The sequence below is a fragment of the Xenia sp. Carnegie-2017 genome, unplaced genomic scaffold, assembly GCF_021976095.1.
Source record: "Xenia sp. Carnegie-2017 unplaced genomic scaffold, XeniaSp_v1 HiC_scaffold_21, whole genome shotgun sequence".
Lineage (NCBI taxonomy): Eukaryota > Metazoa > Cnidaria > Anthozoa > Malacalcyonacea > Xeniidae > Xenia > Xenia sp. Carnegie-2017.
In genome coordinates, this window is record NW_025813484.1 from 3310851 (window position 1) to 3328130 (window position 17280).

At 36.8% G+C, this 17280-nt stretch overlaps 2 protein-coding genes across 2 annotated transcripts; one reads left to right on the forward strand and one right to left on the reverse strand.

The window, feature by feature from the left end:
* Positions 1-20: 20 nt before the first annotated feature.
* On the forward strand, positions 21-5976 carry LOC124444532 (shootin-1-like). Its single transcript, XM_046995154.1, has 18 exons — positions 21-111; positions 261-313; positions 497-527; positions 1296-1390; positions 1470-1553; positions 1649-1721; positions 1801-1874; positions 1950-2031; positions 2263-2357; positions 2433-2579; positions 2651-2705; positions 2772-2870; positions 2942-3056; positions 3267-3316; positions 4431-4531; positions 4769-4834; positions 4906-5176; positions 5496-5976. Exons 1-18 carry the CDS (start codon positions 21-23, stop codon positions 5567-5569), a joined length of 1656 nt encoding a protein of 551 aa, XP_046851110.1. The 3' UTR covers positions 5570-5976.
* Positions 5910-12912, reverse strand: LOC124443881 (putative pre-mRNA-splicing factor ATP-dependent RNA helicase PRP1). The gene is given in 14 exon segments (XM_046994423.1): positions 5910-6211; positions 7114-7232; positions 7469-7519; positions 8014-8204; positions 8311-8433; positions 8843-9034; positions 9382-9640; positions 10098-10249; positions 10252-10351; positions 11085-11330; positions 11423-11555; positions 11634-11818; positions 12224-12419; positions 12777-12912. Coding segments are annotated over 14 exon segments (2106 nt in total). The 5' UTR covers positions 12830-12912; the 3' UTR covers positions 5910-6105.
* Positions 12913-17280: the final 4368 nt, after the last annotated feature.

Here is a 17280-nt window from a genome sequence, read left to right on the forward strand (position 1 = left end):
TGATATAGTTTGTTTTTGACATGGGATCAAATCGCGAATCTGTACCAAGCAAAAAAATGCTGGATAATTATGAAGAACAATTCAATACGTTGAAGATAATCTCTTTGAAAGGTGATGAATGAAAGTGTGCAGTGGAATAAGTAAACGTATCATGTTTGCGTACTGTTCAGATTACACACGGAAGTAAATAAACAGTAAAACTGTTGTGACAAGTTGCTTTTCGCGTTCCTTCGCAAATTTATATCGTGTATCTTTAATAGCTATCAATGAATTTGAGGAGTTACAAAAAAAGTGTGAAGATAACTATGCAAAGGTCAGATTTCGGCTTAGTGTTTTTAATTTTCTTTGTATTTTGGACGCTGTTCATCGAAGCTGCTGTTTATTAATATATGCATAATATATTATTTCGATTTTTGTGTGCTAAATTGTCATTTACTTTCTGTGAGCGAGAACTTTTACCTTTGCAGTACTTGGAAGAAAGGGAAAATTATCTTAGGACGAAAAAGAACTGGAAACATTACAAGAAGGTTGAGTTGAGAGTTATGCATTTCAAGTATATGAAAATTGTTTCTAATCGTCGTAATTTAGATTCAAGTTATAAACTATCCATGTGAGAATAAAACAGCAAATTTTTAGGTCAGGAACAATACGTTAAGTTTTGGATCGAATATGCAAGGAAAGCAAATTAATGTTTTCAAAGCAAAAAAGCAGTTAATAATTCACAGATATCATGAATTGTTAATGACATTGGAAAGTATTTCGTTTTTTTAATTAGACACATGTTGGATGCAAGTGGAAAGAAATTTTCATTTTCTTTTTAAATTTGCAAAAGAAAAAGTTTGTGGGTTGAGTTGAGGTCACCAAATATTTAATTATCAGAGCCATGTATCTGTATGGTGGTCATGTTTACAACCTTACATTTGTGTTTATGCAGCTATATTTCCCATTTCAAAACTAAAATTATTTTTATTTAAGAAATCTCACTGATATATATAATGTGCATCATCAAACGTATTACATTGATGAATTGGGAACTTCCAAATTTAGATATAAAATTTCAATTTTTCCTTGAAAGTTAGAGCAAAGGTACAGAGATGTTATTTTAATGAAAACTTTTGGTTTATCCATAGACATCCTGGGTGAAAACAACTCACCCCACAAACTTCTACTTTGTTGAAATCAAAATATTTCACTTGCACGGTGGCTATCATTTATATACCGGCTGTCATTTATATAGTATCTGGAGAAGTGCTTGGAGAATATGATAATCTTCATATGAAATGTCATTTATATAGTATCTGGAGAAGTGCTTGGAGAATATGATAATCTTCATATAAAATACACAATCGAGCAAGAATGTAGAGACAAGGCAGAAGATTATGCCAAGCAGGTTTCTTGATATCTTTTCTTTCCTAAAGACATGTTCAAACAACTTTACAAACCATTACAAATTTACTTCTGTTCTTTAGCAAGTTAAAGAGAACAAGATGCTGAAAAGACAAAGTGCCATACTATTAAACACTTTGGTTCAAAAAGCTGTGGACTTTGATTTGGTTGTTTATAATATTTCTGTTCTATACTCTTGATATATCACTTAGCTATAAAGTTTACTTCAAAGTACTGAATAATCTCTGCTTTATGTCAACAGGATGAGCTTTCTGGAGAGGTTGATGACTTGTCTTCAACAGAAGACCAAGGATTGAACGACCAAGAAATTGAATGTACCTATTGGTTCTCTTCATAAAAAATACTCCTCAAAATTTTCCATTGCCAATATAAGAATTTTCTGTGTTTTATAAGGGAAACAGCAAGTTGAATCACTAAAAATCAAAAACGAAGAACTCTCACAAAACCTGAAATGTGTCGAGGAAAAGGTTGCTCATTTGTACTAGTGAAAATTGTTTAACATTCATTTTTACATTAGGTGAAAGCTGAATTATCTTTATTAGCTTTGTGAAGAGAAAAGTGAACATAATAAAACGAAAGTAGAATTGAAAAATAACATGGCAAACTTCAAACAACTTAATCGAGGTACATTGTGCAGTCGGGGACTGTTGCTGTCAGTGGAACATTATGAAGAGATGTTATGATGGGGGAGGGGTGACATCCTAAGAGAAAAATTACCCAGTTGAAAAACATTGCCTAGCTGTCCAATAACCAAAACATATCAATTTCATTTCCATGGCCCTGCTTTACCTTTGTGATTTTGTTAACTGAAAACTGTGGGAAAGACATTGTTTAAAATTTTGTGATTTCTCATAGTTTCTCATTTGGCCCTTGATGATTTTTCTGACCTGCAAAAGAAATATGAAATGGAAATTGAGATTCGAGAACAAGCCGAAAAAATTGCAGCTGAGGTACAACGGATCAAAGTTGTTTCTTTAAGCTTTAAGGTTCTGTGAGTATGATTGAGAAATTTTTATTACACTCAGGCAAGTCACGAACATGAAGCCTTTGCCAAGCAAAGAGAGCTAGTTTCTAATGATCTAACGGGTGATGAAAAACTGCAGAAAGCTCTGGATGAGATTGGAAAATTAACGAAGAAATTACTGGAACAACGAACAGAGTTTGATGGAAAGGTAAAAAAGGAGACATGGTTTGGCTGTCAAAACTCAATCGTGGAAAAAAGTTAAATCTTTTTCCTTTTAAGGTGAAAGAACTTGAGGAAGAACTGGCTTCGTCAAATGACGCTCGCAAACTGAAAAGTAGGAACTTTTAAGATAAAAATCTGTAATGATACCCAGCAATGAAGGGATTATGCTTTTCCATAGGTTTGGAGGACAAAATTAACACGTTTGCACAAGGAGTTGAAACATTGGAAGATAGGTTAACTCAAGCTCAAGCTCGAGCGACTCACGCTGAAGAAAAAGGTACGCAAAATGTGTATCTTCAAACTCGTTTTTATATTCTTGCCCTAAAATTGTCACGTTCATTTTTGCAGCCAAGAAGTTGGAAGAGGAACTGAAAAAAGCTAAAGTATCCAACACTGTTCCCTCGGCTCCCCCACTACCTCCTCCTCCTCCCCCACCGCCACCTGCTCCCACGCAACTGTTTAAGTAGGTTATAGAAAATGCCTAATATTCCAGAGATGTGAAGCTAGTTTTCAATCATTGCGTCACATTGTATTTTGCGATTCGAGTTGCATTCCCTTTTTCGATGTGAGAAACAGAGATACATCGCTTCGATGCGAGTGAAGTGGAAAACTAGCTTTACTCTTTTATTTTCACATCGTTCGTTCACTAAAAGAAGTTATCTTTCTTCTGTAGAAGGTTTGTGGGAATGGTTGCTTTCAGTGGAAAAAAAAGTCTCAAGAGAAGTGAGATTGAACTGTTCTTCATTTGGACTGTTTCTCATGTAGTCGTCCGAGTTGTTTTGATGTTATCAGCTGTCTGGATAGAGCTCTGTTCTATCGACTTGCGTTCTAGAGATGACTACGACCATTTGAGAATCAGACCATATCTATAACATTCAGTAATACCGTAAACACTTCCTATAAGCCCAGCGCTGATATGAGTTCCTAATCCCTTTTTCATAAGCTTATACATGGAGCAAGTTTCATCATGGCTTTCATGGGCTTATACATGGGAGAGCAAGTTTCATCATGGGCTTATATATGGGAGAGCAAGTTTTCATGGGCTTATATATGGGAGAGCAAGTTTCATCATGGGCTTATATATGGGAGAGCAAGTTTTCATGGGCTTATACATGGGAGAGCAAGTTTCATCAGGGGCTTATATATGGGAGAGCAAGTTTTCATGGGCTTATATATGGGAGAGCAAGTTTCATCATGGGCTTATATATGGGAGAGCAAGTTTCATCAGGGGCTTATACATGGGAGAGCAAGTTTCATCATGGGCTTATATATGGGAGAGCAAGTTTTCATGGGCTTATACATGGGAGAGCAAGTTTCATCATGGGCTTATATATGGGAGAGCAAGTTTTCATGGGCTTATATATGGGAGAGCAAGTTTCATCATGGGCTTATATATGGGAGAGCAAGTTTTCATGGGCTTATACATGGGAGAGCAAGTTTCATCAGGGGCTTATATATGGGAGAGCAAGTTTCATCATGGGGCTTATATATGGGAGAGCAAGTTTTCATGGGCTTATACATGGGAGAGCAAGTTTTCATGGGCTTATACATGGGAGAGCAAGTTTCATCATGGGCTTATATATGGGAGAGCAAGTTTTCATGGGCTTATACATGGGAGAGCAAGTTTCATCATGGGCTTATATATGGGAGAGCAAGTTTTCATGGGCTTATACATGGGAGAGCAAGTTTTCATGGGGCTTATACATGGGAGAGCAAGTTTCATCATGGGGCTTATAGGCAGAGTTACGGTAGTTTGAAATTCTTAACTAACCCTTCCAAGACGCCCAACGGTCATTGGTTTTCATTTTTGACTCGAGTTCCGCTTGCCTGTTTTTAGACAAGACGGTCATAAAAGAGGACCCGCGTATCAAGGCAATGAGTGAAATGATGGAACGAATAAAAACAGGAAAAGTGTCCCTTAAACCCGTTCAACGACAGGTGAATATCATTCCCGCTTTTGACGTACTCACCCTGTACACTTAGTCATGCTATGCAAATTTTCCTCTGTTCACTTACTGCGAAAACAATCGATTTCTAAAGGCTTGAATCATGATATATTCTGGCATTTACATAGCAGAACTAAACCATGCAAGCTGGCGACGTCACTAACCTCCCCGTATTCACAAGAAAAAATACAAACCTTGATATTTCCATTTCGACATTCGTGTTCTTTAGGTGTCCATGCCGGAGAGATCTGAGACGGAAGATGGTCGAGCTATAGAAAACTTAAGAAAAACATTAGTAAGTATCGTTTCAACGAGATGTCGTTTTTAAGGACGAACCGAGTTGCTCTAACTTAAAATCGTTCTCAGAAAACGTTGCGTCAATCCCCGTCGAAAACATCGATTAAGGAAAGCGAGAATGAAAAAGAAACAGCCCACACGTTCGGCATCCAACTTCGCAAAACTGGCGATCGAAATGGGAGATTTTCTTCAGAATCCGACGATTCTCCCAATAAAATTCCATCCGTGACCTTACGTAAAGCGCGAAGTCACTCGGCAGGAGAACTCTTAGACGAAGAACCAACCATGGATAAAGACCTTGTCAAACACCTTAAGAGACAGAAAGCCGCCGCCGAAAGAGGTATGACTGTCGACGTTGTCCGATTGGCGTATCTAATTTAGTTCCCGATTATAACTATTGTTACATGTTTGTAAATGTAGATCGTCCAGGTTGGTATAGTCCTGAAGGACTGTTGTTGACTGACGTTTCGACAACCTTAGCGGTAGTCATCTTCAGAGTCAACCTTAGAAAGACTAAAGATGACTACCGCTAAGATTGTCGAAAACAGTCAACAACAACAAAACAGTCCTCTACCAACCTGGACGATCTACATTTACAAACATGTAACGATACTCCCAGGTTCAAACCATTTACTTTATAACTATTGTGTCCGTTCTAGATGAAAACAGCGAGGAATCGCCAGAAAAAACCAGCCCGGTTAAGGATAAGCAAAGAAAAAACAGCAGCAGCTAGCCGGAAAGCTTGGAATCGTATGGAATATCATTGCCCCTTCGTATTTGCCATTATATGACAATGGTTTTAAATGTTCATTCTTGACGTGGACGGATATTTACGATTCTTAGGAATAATTCATGTTAAATTTTCACAGTATAGGCAGTAAATGTTCAGAGTCCAGTGATTTTTTGTGGAAGACCACCATCCTGGATCGTTCTTTCGTGTACAATCGTCATTAAACCATTTGAATGTATCTAGGGGGGGTGGGGTGGTAGCGTGAGTTTACTGCACTAAAAATCACTGGACATGTCATTCTGTAGGATAGTACTTAGTGCTACTGGAGAAGAAATTTCTCACATTCGCAGTGTAAAGTATTTATTGAAAATTCAAATTGATGAAGAGTCAAACTCAACCTCAAAACAAAACTAAAAAACTTTTGCTCGTATGTAACGCGATAATGAGGAGAAATACCGTTCCTTTTGTAGGATCATAATGATCTTTCGACTACATGAGTGTACGACAAAGGACATGCGTTTCATGAAAGTCACAAACTTCTAACGTCCCTTCAACAATCTTTCGGTCACTCGTTCCAAAATTCTCTTTGCTTCGCAGTTAGGGAAATTTCTCATGTCGTAATACTGCGGAGCGACCTTCACCAACCTTGAAAAGAAACATGGTTTACAGCAGGTGTGGATTTAGGTGAGGCAGAGACGTAACTGGGACGTAAATTGGGGGTTGTATATTCATATATTCAGTTGTACCCAACTGAATACTTTTGAAAACGAACTTGCTTTCAAAAGAAATCGGCGAAACCAACTGAATATATGAATATAGTAAATGGTTTGAACCGGAGTATCGTTACATGTTTTTAAATGTAGATCGTTCAGGTTGGAATAGTCATAAGGACTGTTTTTGTTGTTGTTGACTGACGTTTCGACAACCTTAGCGGTAGTCATCTTCAGAGTCAAAATGAAGATGACCCTGAAGATGACTACCGCTAAGGTTGTCGAAATGGCAGCCAACAACAACAAAAACAGTCCTTCTCAGGACTATACCAACCAACCTGGACGATCTACATTTAAAAACATGAATATATGAATATACCCCTTCAATTAACGTTCTAATTACGCCTCAAAGGGAAGGGGTGCGCACACAGCTTGCCTTAACTAAATGCGGCGCAGAAAGGTTGCCAGTTTCCCTTGTAAATACTGATGTACCAAGCATTTGAGCAAAAGCAATTGTGATAAGTGTTTAATGGTGCACACTTTCGAAAATCTCCCTATGGAAGTAAAAATGTAACTGAATTCAACGTAAGTCTGACAAGGTGCAGAAAAAAGTAGCCACCGAAATCTAATCCAAAGTGAGTATTAAAGCTAATCCAAACTAAAACATGCTGGGCCGACTAAATCATCGTGGATCCATCCCTGGGATACTACAAATCAGGGAAAGCAAATTGAAGTTTACACACGATGGATCACAAACTGCGTCTTCTTTACTTTAGCTCTAAGGGAGTAGTAAGCATATCGTTGTCCAATATATCCATCAACGTCTAAGGTACCTACCATTCGGGCTTCACTTCGGTACATGTTCTTATGTAGTTCTTCGTGGTAAGGACAAATTCGTTGTACAATATCCATTCAGGTTTGTGATCCAGCACAGTTGATGGGTGAAGTTGTACAACCTGACACGAAAAATATTCACATGCGTCAACAAAAGCGTTTCTTTCATAAGAACTTCGTGGAGTTTTTACTCTGTTTTTACATTTGCAGCTATTCGATTAACTGGATAATAATGAATCAGAGTTTTTCAGTCTGCGCTGTAATCTTCTTTTACACAAGTAGTTTTCAATTAGTGGGAAAAAAATTTGATTAAAATAGGGACGTAATCTTGACAAAGCGACAAGAAATATCTATGTACCTGATTGTCCTTGACTGTGAGATAGTGTCCAGACCTCTCAAGATGCGCAACCTGTCTCGCAGTTGACGTGTAATGATATTTAACGGTCAGTAATCATCTACAGTACAAAACTACATCATTGGCTAACTATCTTAGGAAACCCTTAACTCAACACTAGAGGTTTATGGCTACAGGTCGTACGGGAGGAGAAGCCAAATTTTAAACCTTCCAAGCGACCGGTATCGAAACAAACAATACCCACCCCCCGTGATACAAGACAAAAAAATGGCCGAAGTAGCTACGAACCCCAAGTGATAAGATCATTGTATTCACTGACGGATCTAGAGCAATTCATCGATGAATATAAATTTTGAGAAACTCACAAGTATTCTTTCATAAAATATTCTGTTCAAACTTATCGATAATGGTGTTGTTTATAATACAAATTTCAAATTTCATTGTACGAAATACTTAATACTCTGTATCCGTCAGTGCTGGTTATGTTCCAGTAACTGCCAGCTCTCTTAATCAGAAAGGCGAAGATAGATAACGTCCGCATACATTACCTGCATAAAGAAGCCAGCGACAAGAGCCTTTCTTATGTTGATATAATAATCTTTACTGTTGAAGTCTGTGCTCCGACGGGCCAAGTTGAAACGATCCATAATACGTACAAGCTGGTCCCGCACGCTGTCAGCGGACTTGAGAGAACGATACTGCACGAAGTTATCGTAACACCATTGCGATTCTTCGTGATCTACACGGGTAACGATAATGCCTTATACCTCTATCTCCCTCATATCCCTAATTAACGCCAAGCGTTCTTCAATGACACTAGGTATTCCATAGAAGTCACTACTTACTCTGTTTAAACGCGTGGTAGACGTTCAACAAGGTCAGATGATCTCCATCGATATGAGCAAATTTCATTTTCGCGTCGTCAGCAGCTTTCTTCGCTTCGTTGGGACGTAGAAAACACTGCGGTACTACAGAAATATTTTTTTTGGCACGGTGAAAAACTTTCGTTTAAAACATGGACTTACTGTAGGGGTTGAGAGGGGTGTGCATCGCACTACCGACCTTGGCTAGGGGGAGTGGAAGTGGTGTGCCAATTTTCTTACGAAATATTAAGACAAAAAAATTTGTGATTTGTGTTTAATGAGGCACACCTTAAAAAAAATCTCCCAACCATCATATAAATATGGCAGTATTTAACAAATACATGGCACGAGAACTTCTGCCAAGTAGCCCCTGAAATCCAATCTATACTAGACCCCTCTGTACACAATCAAGCGGAATCCATCCCTGCACCAGTGTCAATAAAAAGCAAATGAACAGAATTCAACAACACAGTTTTCTGAATTCGAATCCAAACAAAAAACAAAACGGTAGAACCTGAAAGCATGGCTGTAATCGAGAGTATTTCATTCGAGCAGTTGAATTCGCAGCTTGCAATGACCATTTTTGCCAGCTGTGGATCGAGAGGAAATTCCGCCATCATTGAGCCAAGTTCCGTAAGGTCCCCATTATCATCAAGAGCGCCCAGGTAATTTAGTAACTCCAGAGCTCGCATCAATGTTTCCGGCGCTGAAAACAAACAAACATTTTCAGCAATTGTAAATTGATACTTGATTTCTGACTCTCTTGTACTTGGGGTGGGGTGAGGTGGGATCTCAAGATTAGATCGCCCCACAGTATATCCACCACGGAGGTTATTCGCTACCTTGGTCAATGGAGACAGAGAAAACATATATACTTGATACTTTGTTTATCTGCCACAAATGACAAATGTTTTTCAAAAACTTTACTTGAAACTAAGAATTTTTGCACATCTAAAGCTTCTTAAAAAAGAAATCGGCGATTTTGTTAAGATTTGATTAAAAAAAAACAAACGTAAAAAAATATGAAAAGATCAAAACATATGAAACACACACCGGGAGGATCCATGAAGTCAAAATGGACAAGATCATCTATGCCAAGTTTCTTCAAATGTAAAACGACGGTACCAAGATTTGATCTCAATATTTCTGGATATGTATTATCCTGCATCTCTGTTTGAAACGCCTTCTCCGTATACAGACGGAAACACTTGCCAGGTTTGGTACGACCAGCGCGACCAGCTCTTTGCTGTGCGCTTGCTTTGGAAATGGCAGACACCAGAAGAGACTCGACGCGTATACGAGGATTGTAGACCTAAAAATAAAGAGCGAGATTTAGGAGTCCCGAAAGATCTGTGAAACTGTTTATGCTACATGTGACATTTGGCAGTCCCGAACGATCTGTGAAACTGTTTATGCTAGATGTGTGATTTGGTAGTCCCGAAAGATCTGTAAAAGAAACTGTTTATGCTACATATGAAATTTGGTAGTCCCGAAAGATCTGTGAAACTGTTTATGCTACATGTGAGATTTGGTAGTCCCGAAAGATCTATGAAACTGTTTATGCTACATGTGAGATTTGGTAGTCCCGAAAGATCTATGAAACTGTTTATGCTACATGTGAGATTTGGTAGTCCCGAAAGATCTGTGAAACTGTTTATGCTACATATGAGATTTGGTAGTCCCGAAAGATCTGTGAAACTGTTTATGCTACATGTGAGATTTGGTAGTCCCGAAAGATCTATGAAACTGTTTATGCTACATGTACATACCTTCTGTTTTGAGAATCCTGGATCAATGACAAACACAACGCCATCAATGGTTAGTGACGTTTCCGCAATATTTGTCGACACCACAATTTTACGACTGATTGCACCGTTAGGGCGGTTTGCTGGCGCTGATTCAAATATGCGTTGCTGTAGGTTTGGGGTAATGTGGAATAGAGAGGGATGCATTTCAGCTCTCCGACTTCACCTCCCAGATTATCCATCTCCTTCCTGATACGTTTGCATGCTTCTTCAATTTCCTGGAAAAATTTTCACAAATTGAATTGTTTGAGGAACTTTAAAAATGGAAGTTGTAAAATTTCATTAACAAATTAATTTTTGCATGGAAAGCTTGGACTACACATTATTGATAGAAGAAGTTTGTGTTTTGTAATGCTTACACTGTTCAAACAAAATATACACGACAAAATACATTACAGGCAGTTCTTCCGTCACGCGCGTTGACATTGACACAGAAATTCTGTTGTTATTCATGGCTTCAAACGCAAGCAATAATTAAGACCTTATAAGGTACAGGATATATATTGGGTATTGGGAGAAGTTTAACTGCAAACATGATGTAATGTTTTTCTTCAACCTTCTAAGAGATACAAGATCAAACGTGCTGTATCGCATCACGTGTCAGTGTGGCATCACGTGTTAGTGTGACGTCACGTACATCAAGTTTCGTAAGTCATCTTAATTGGTGGGTTGCAACCATCCCCCTGGGAGTAAGAAAACAATGGAATGCTCGCCATGTTGGATGAAATTTGCATTGTAAATAAGGAAAATCCTTTGTTAAAATCATCCAACATGGCGACTATGACGTAGCTTGTAACCCCAGAACACAGCAAAGTAATGCAACATACATGAAGTACTTCGTGCAATTATCCTAATTTAACATTGACATGTCAAAATGGTGTAACACATTACAACAGCAGTTATGAAATGTTGCCATGTACACTCTACTTCAGAGACTTGCCCATATGTTACCTCTTGTCCAGTTAGGAAAAGCAAAAGATCACCCTCGACTTCTTCACACATATGAATCTGAACAACTGTCCTGATGGCTGCCTCGAGGTAATCTCGTTCTGGTTCTGGGGTATAAAAGATCTCCACTGGATGGGTACGTCCGGGTACGCTCAACAACGGACAGTTGTTAAAATATTCTTGGAACTTCCCAGCATCCAATGTGGCACTCATGATGACAATACGAATATCTTTACGCTGGGCGACAACCTGGGTAATCAAAATTTAAAATAAACACTTGATTTCGGTTATCAATGTTCAACAACAATTAAGTCTAAATCCAATTTTGCAATTATTCCAACCTCTTTCAGCAACCCCATAAGAATATCTGTAGCGAGGGTACGTTCATGGGCCTCATCCAGTAAAATACAATCATACTTATCCAATAATGGATCAGTCATGGCTTCTCTTAATAGCATACCATCTGTCATGTACCTGAAACAGATCATTTACAATCATGACATCACATCTACAATACACAAACTAAAGGTTTTACACAACACATAAACTTGCTTCATAACAGTTCTGGCACTAGTACAGTCTTCGAATCGAATACTATATCCAACTTCTTGACCCAGAGTAACGTCCATTTCATCAGCAACACGCTGTGCAACACTCATTGCTGCTACTCTCCGAGGTTGAGTACAAGCAACACCTTTACGTTGGTCCTTTCGTCCTTCAACACACCACTGTGGAATCTAAAAAATAATCAAAGTTTTACTTCAGTAAGAAAAAGTCTTGCAATAATGTTTTGCTTGCTATTGTTTACTTCTTGCATTAAACTTTCGACATATGATAAAGAGTTCAGAGATTGTTTTCTGACTAAACAAAGGTAAAGCAATGCCTATTTTTAACTTAACTCTTGCGATTTCTATTTCGTTTCTGGCATACCACACTTAGGCATGAATGGAGCATACGTTGTAGTAAAAGTAGACATATTGCTGCACTATCAAGTATCAACTAAATATGCGAGCTTTTCTTGGTGTCCTAAATCAAACTGTCTATGGCTGGCTAAATGTACAAAGCATGAATTTGCGACAGGCAATATGTGTAGCAGAGAAAAACCTGTAAAAAATTTTGCTATTTTGGCAGATTATCCACACCTGAGTAGTTTTTCCGGATCCTGTCTCACCAACCAAAACAATACATTGATTCTTATCAAGCATTCCCATGAATCTCTCCTTGTACTCAAACACGGGTAGCTGAAGTCTTTTCTTCAATATTCCATAATAACGTTCAGTGTATGGTCGACCGGAATATGGATTCAATTTGATCTTCATTTTCAGATTCTCAAAATCTCTAAATACATGCCAATGAGCACAGATTACACAATTCACTGATGTCAGCAAACGTGGTGTTTTTGGAGGTGACGTTAATGGTATGGTACTGTTCCATAACAAAATTGCCAGGCCAGCATGCTTTGGTTAAAACTATAGCTTTAATTAGTATTTGTCAAAACAAGAGTTGTATAAAATGATCAACAGTACACAGTTTCCACGGACTCAAACACAATAAAGTAAACTTATTAACAAGAGCTTTAAAGATTTCATTAATTTCAACATATCTGCAAGATGGCAACTGCAACAGTGCAGTGTATAATTCACTAAAATTGCACCTTTCGAAGAGCAAAAGCGGGCTATATTAAGTAAAACTTACGCCATCTCTTTAGACTTCTTAGCATCGTCGACATCGAGTCTTCGTTTTGACATGTTTCACAAAGTTCCAGAAAATTTGAAGAAAATAACGGACACGTTTTTATCGAAGATTCAGTGATTTGAACAGCCGATGAAAAGTTTACTGGCGAAAAATCAGTGCAAGACTGCAAGTGGACTGGGGCGAGGACGCAAAAAAAATAGCCACTGAAATACCTCCCCCTGGTTTTTTAACAAAGCAAGCACGATCAGAGCCCTCTATAGTATAAGAGTTGGGACATCTATTGTTATCCGTTTAGCTTACGTTGATTGGGCAATATTGATCACCTGATCAATTTCCGCTATTTTGGTTCCTAGTTTTGAAATTTAGCTTGTGTTTATATAGCAATTGCTGCTAGTAATACAGTATTTTGAGATAATATTGCGTTTTTTTATGGATAAGTGTGTAATAACTGATTGTTGAAGGCTACTAAATGTCATTACATATCGCATAAATCGAGGATTACGAAAAAAATGAAAGAAATGCCTTTACGTCGAACTTACGAAATTTGATTGCGTATGGTGATTGTTGTGCTGAACTGCTTTTGATATAAGGTTCAATTAACTGACTCAAGTAGAAACATTTTTGGGCCAAATAACATTGCAAAGTTCGTGCTGATGCAGTTTCAATAGTTTTCTTACTCCAAAGCTTGTTTTTTAATCGAAGATGATTTCTCATTATGTTCTGAAATTGGTCAATCTACAAACCTCTCAATTCTCAGCCACTTCCATACTAAAACAACTACACCAAATCACAGAAACTCTTACGATTTTCCATGTTGTATTTTGTATTTTAGTTCATCATTTAAAATGAAGTAATTATAATTAGGATATTCAATGAAACAGCTGAGTACAATATATTTTGGTATTGAATTGTACAAATGTACCCTACTTCTGTAGCTCAAAGTAGAACATTACTTCTCTTCTAGACTTGTTGATGATATTTTAATTGTAGGTTTTGGTTTATAAGATCACAGAGGCATATCTCCATAATTTCAGCTATTTGGGCTTTTAATGTATATTACAACTGTTGCTGCCTTTCTCATATATATTAAAATATGCTGGCTTCTCATATATATTTAGGTGCTGCTAGCTTTTTGATATATATATTTCACTGGCAATGCAAGGCATAGAATTTGAACAAACGGGCTGAGCTCCTCCAACACACCCCTGTTTGATCATTAAACACATATAGAAGTTTTGTCATTCCTCAACCAATAAATTTAACTCTTTGCTAAATTAAAGATTGGATCAGACTCATATGCTGTAAAAGACTACAAACAGTAGCACTTATAGCAAACAGACTGTTCTTCAACAACAGAAATGTTTCATATTATAGAAATAATATATTCATTTTAAAGAAATGCTTCACCAAAATTTTCAGCAGAATCCCTAACAAACTTTATTAGAAATAAACTTTAATACTTTATAAAGTGATAAAGGCGAAATAACTTCATATACAGGAATAAAACGTTTAAGGTCAAATGCATCTTGGTCAAATCATTGCATATTTCAATAACTAAAAGTAAAAGTCTGTCATTTTCTGCTGAGCAAGAAAATTTTGTGATCTTTCAGAATAAAAATATCATGCTTGGATTAAATTGGGGGCATAAATCACTCACTACCATTAAATTGTTACAAATCTTGAACACAAATCTTCCGGACCAAATCTGCATGATTACTATGATTCAAAGATTCGAACAAAGTCTTGTCCAAGTATTTGATAACACTGATGCCAGGATAACATTGCCGCTTGCCACCAAGCTTAAAGATCTTGAAAACTTGTTACAGGGTCGGAACATAAGCCGAGAAAACACGTTAACGTACGAAAAATACTTCTTACAATGGGTCACGATCAATTTGAAGCACGAACTAGTAAACCGCAAACGAAGATCAAACCAATGAAATTAAATCAGGTCTGTCGCAAATCGTTAAAAAAACGCAAAGAGCTTGCTATTATTCCTAACATATTTGATACTACCATGGAAAAAGCTTAAATTGCTTTCTTCTTTTGCATATAAACCCAATTTCCAATAGTATTATTATAGTTCACTTTGCAAGTAGGAACCAAAATGGCGGCTCCGCGCTCGCCCCAGACCGTTTGTCCCAACTCTTATACTATAGAGGGCTCTGAGCACGATATCTTTTATAAACATGACAACATTCAGATTATTTTCTTCAAAGTACTGAAGAAAGTTAGTAATAGGACATTCCCAATATTTTTGCACATTTTGTTTTAGTTTGCATGTTCTGCAGACTCTGCTACAGGCGCACTTACTCGGGTACTTCGTTCCTGCCATACACAACGTAACGTAACATGTGACCATTCTTGACCAATTACATTTGATCAGTTTTTGAACATTTTATCCTTCTTCCCGCTTCCCGCGTCCCATGCCATCTTTTTTAAAACGTTTCTTGTTGACACAGTCTTTATCGTAAGTATTATGAAAAATATTACGTTTATGTCGAAATAATAAGATTCATAGCATCACTGCGAGCTAAATATTTCTAAACATACGACTATTTTTTTGAAGCTATTGGGGATACTTGTTAACGAACTCAGCAAAGATGTTGACGACAGTCGAAGAGTTAAATGGCATCGCCACAGCAGAATATTCTATTGTACGAGGTAGGATGGTTTGATAAACACAAGGAATAACTATTAACAGCTTTTTATCATAGATTTAAAAAAGCTTAACCCTTTCCCTGAAAATTTTGCTGAATATTTGTATTTGTATTGCATGAAAATTATGAAGACATAATGTTTCATATATATTTGCTGTTCTTTATTCCAAAGCCATCGTCAGAGAATATACGTAATATTAATCCTTGGATTAATATTATGTATATTTTCTGTTCGCCAAGAGAACTCAATAAAAAATATCCTGGGTTAGGAATATTGTGTAAAGTGGATTTGTGATTAAGGTGCATAAGGAAAGCATGTGCTAGGCAATTTTTTCTTTAAAATGTACACTTATACAATAGGAATACAGCGTGCTTTCTTAAAAATAGGAAGCACTTCGAGAGGAATGGGCTGTTTTTACTCAGAATAATATATACTCCATTCCTTGTTCAGTACTCTAATGTATATAATATATTAATCGTTAGGATTAATATATTATATATATTCTCTGTACTCTAATGTGAATGGCAAATTTTCATGTTTCAACATGAGCAATATATATGTGTTATTTACTGGCTGGAACGTCCGTACTGAAAAGAATATTCTTTTTCAAAACAATGAATCGATTTATTTGTTTTTATATTTTTATTTATATAATTAAGTTGAATAGTTGTTTTGGTGTTTTGGCATATTGAAACTGAAATTGAATTCTCTAATGAAAATTTTAATTCATCTGGTTCCAAAATTGGTGGTGTTTATCTTAGTTATGGTGTTAGTCTTAATTTTGGTGTGAGTATTGGTGCTGGTGTTAGTTTAAGTCTAGGTGTTGGAGTACTTAGTGCTATAAGTGTCAGTCGTACTGCTAGTGTTAGTCTAGTTAATCCTGTTGTAAGTCTAATTAGTGCAGGTGTTAGTTTTTAGGTGTTAGTCTTAGTGAGAATGTTTGTTTTAAGTAGTGCTAGTGTTAGTCTTAGTGCTGGTGTTAATTTTAGTGCTGATGTGTGTGTTAGTGCTGGTGTGTGTGTTAGTGCTGGTGTGTGTTAGTGCTGGTGTGTGTGTTAGTGCTGATGTTAATCTTAGTGGTAGCCTTAGTTTTAGTGATAGTGTTACCGGTTGTCTTAGTTTTAGTTCCTATGTTTAAATGTTGGTGTTAGAGTAATTTTTTTAAAATTATAAAGGAAAATTTTATTGATGATATTACAGTTTCTTTATGACAGTGATGGGTAGGGAAATATACTGATGATATTACAGTTTACAATAATTATAATTTATAAATTATAGTTTATAATTCACTGCATTTTCACTAAAAGACTATAATTCATGCATTTTCACGAATTTTCACATTTTTTTCTCACACAAGGACTATAATTCACTGCATTTTCACTAAAAGACTATAATTCATGCATTTTCACAAATTTTCACATTTTTTCTCACACAAAGACTATAATTCACTGCATTTTCACAAATTTTCACATTTTTTCTCACACAAGGACTATAATTCACTGCATTTTCACTAAAAGACTATAATTCATGCATTTTCACAAATTTTCACACACAAAGACTATAATTCACTGTATTTTCACTAAAAGACTATAATTCATGCATTTTGTCTGCCTTTGTGTCTACTTTTATGTCAACCTTTGTGTCTACCTTTTAAAACTACCTATATAATATCAAGTAAATGGTTTGAACCCGGGAGTATCATTATATGTTTGTTTGTAAATGATGATCGTCCAGGTTAATAAAGTCCTGAGAAGGACTGTTTTTGTTGTTGTTGACTGACGTCAAAACGTTGTCAACAACAACAAAAACAGTCCTTCTCAGGACTTTATTAACCTGGACGATC

Coding starts and splice junctions, on each gene's coding strand:
- LOC124444532 (XM_046995154.1), top strand. CDS start 21: ATGGGATCAAATCGCGAATCTGTACCAAGCAAAAAAATGCTGGATAAT. Junction 1,875..1,949: donor TGAAATGTGTCGAGGAAAAG/GTTGCTCATTTG, acceptor TATCTTTATTAG/CTTTGTGAAGAGAAAAGTGA. Junction 4,532..4,768: donor TTAAACCCGTTCAACGACAG/GTGAATATCATT, acceptor CGTGTTCTTTAG/GTGTCCATGCCGGAGAGATC.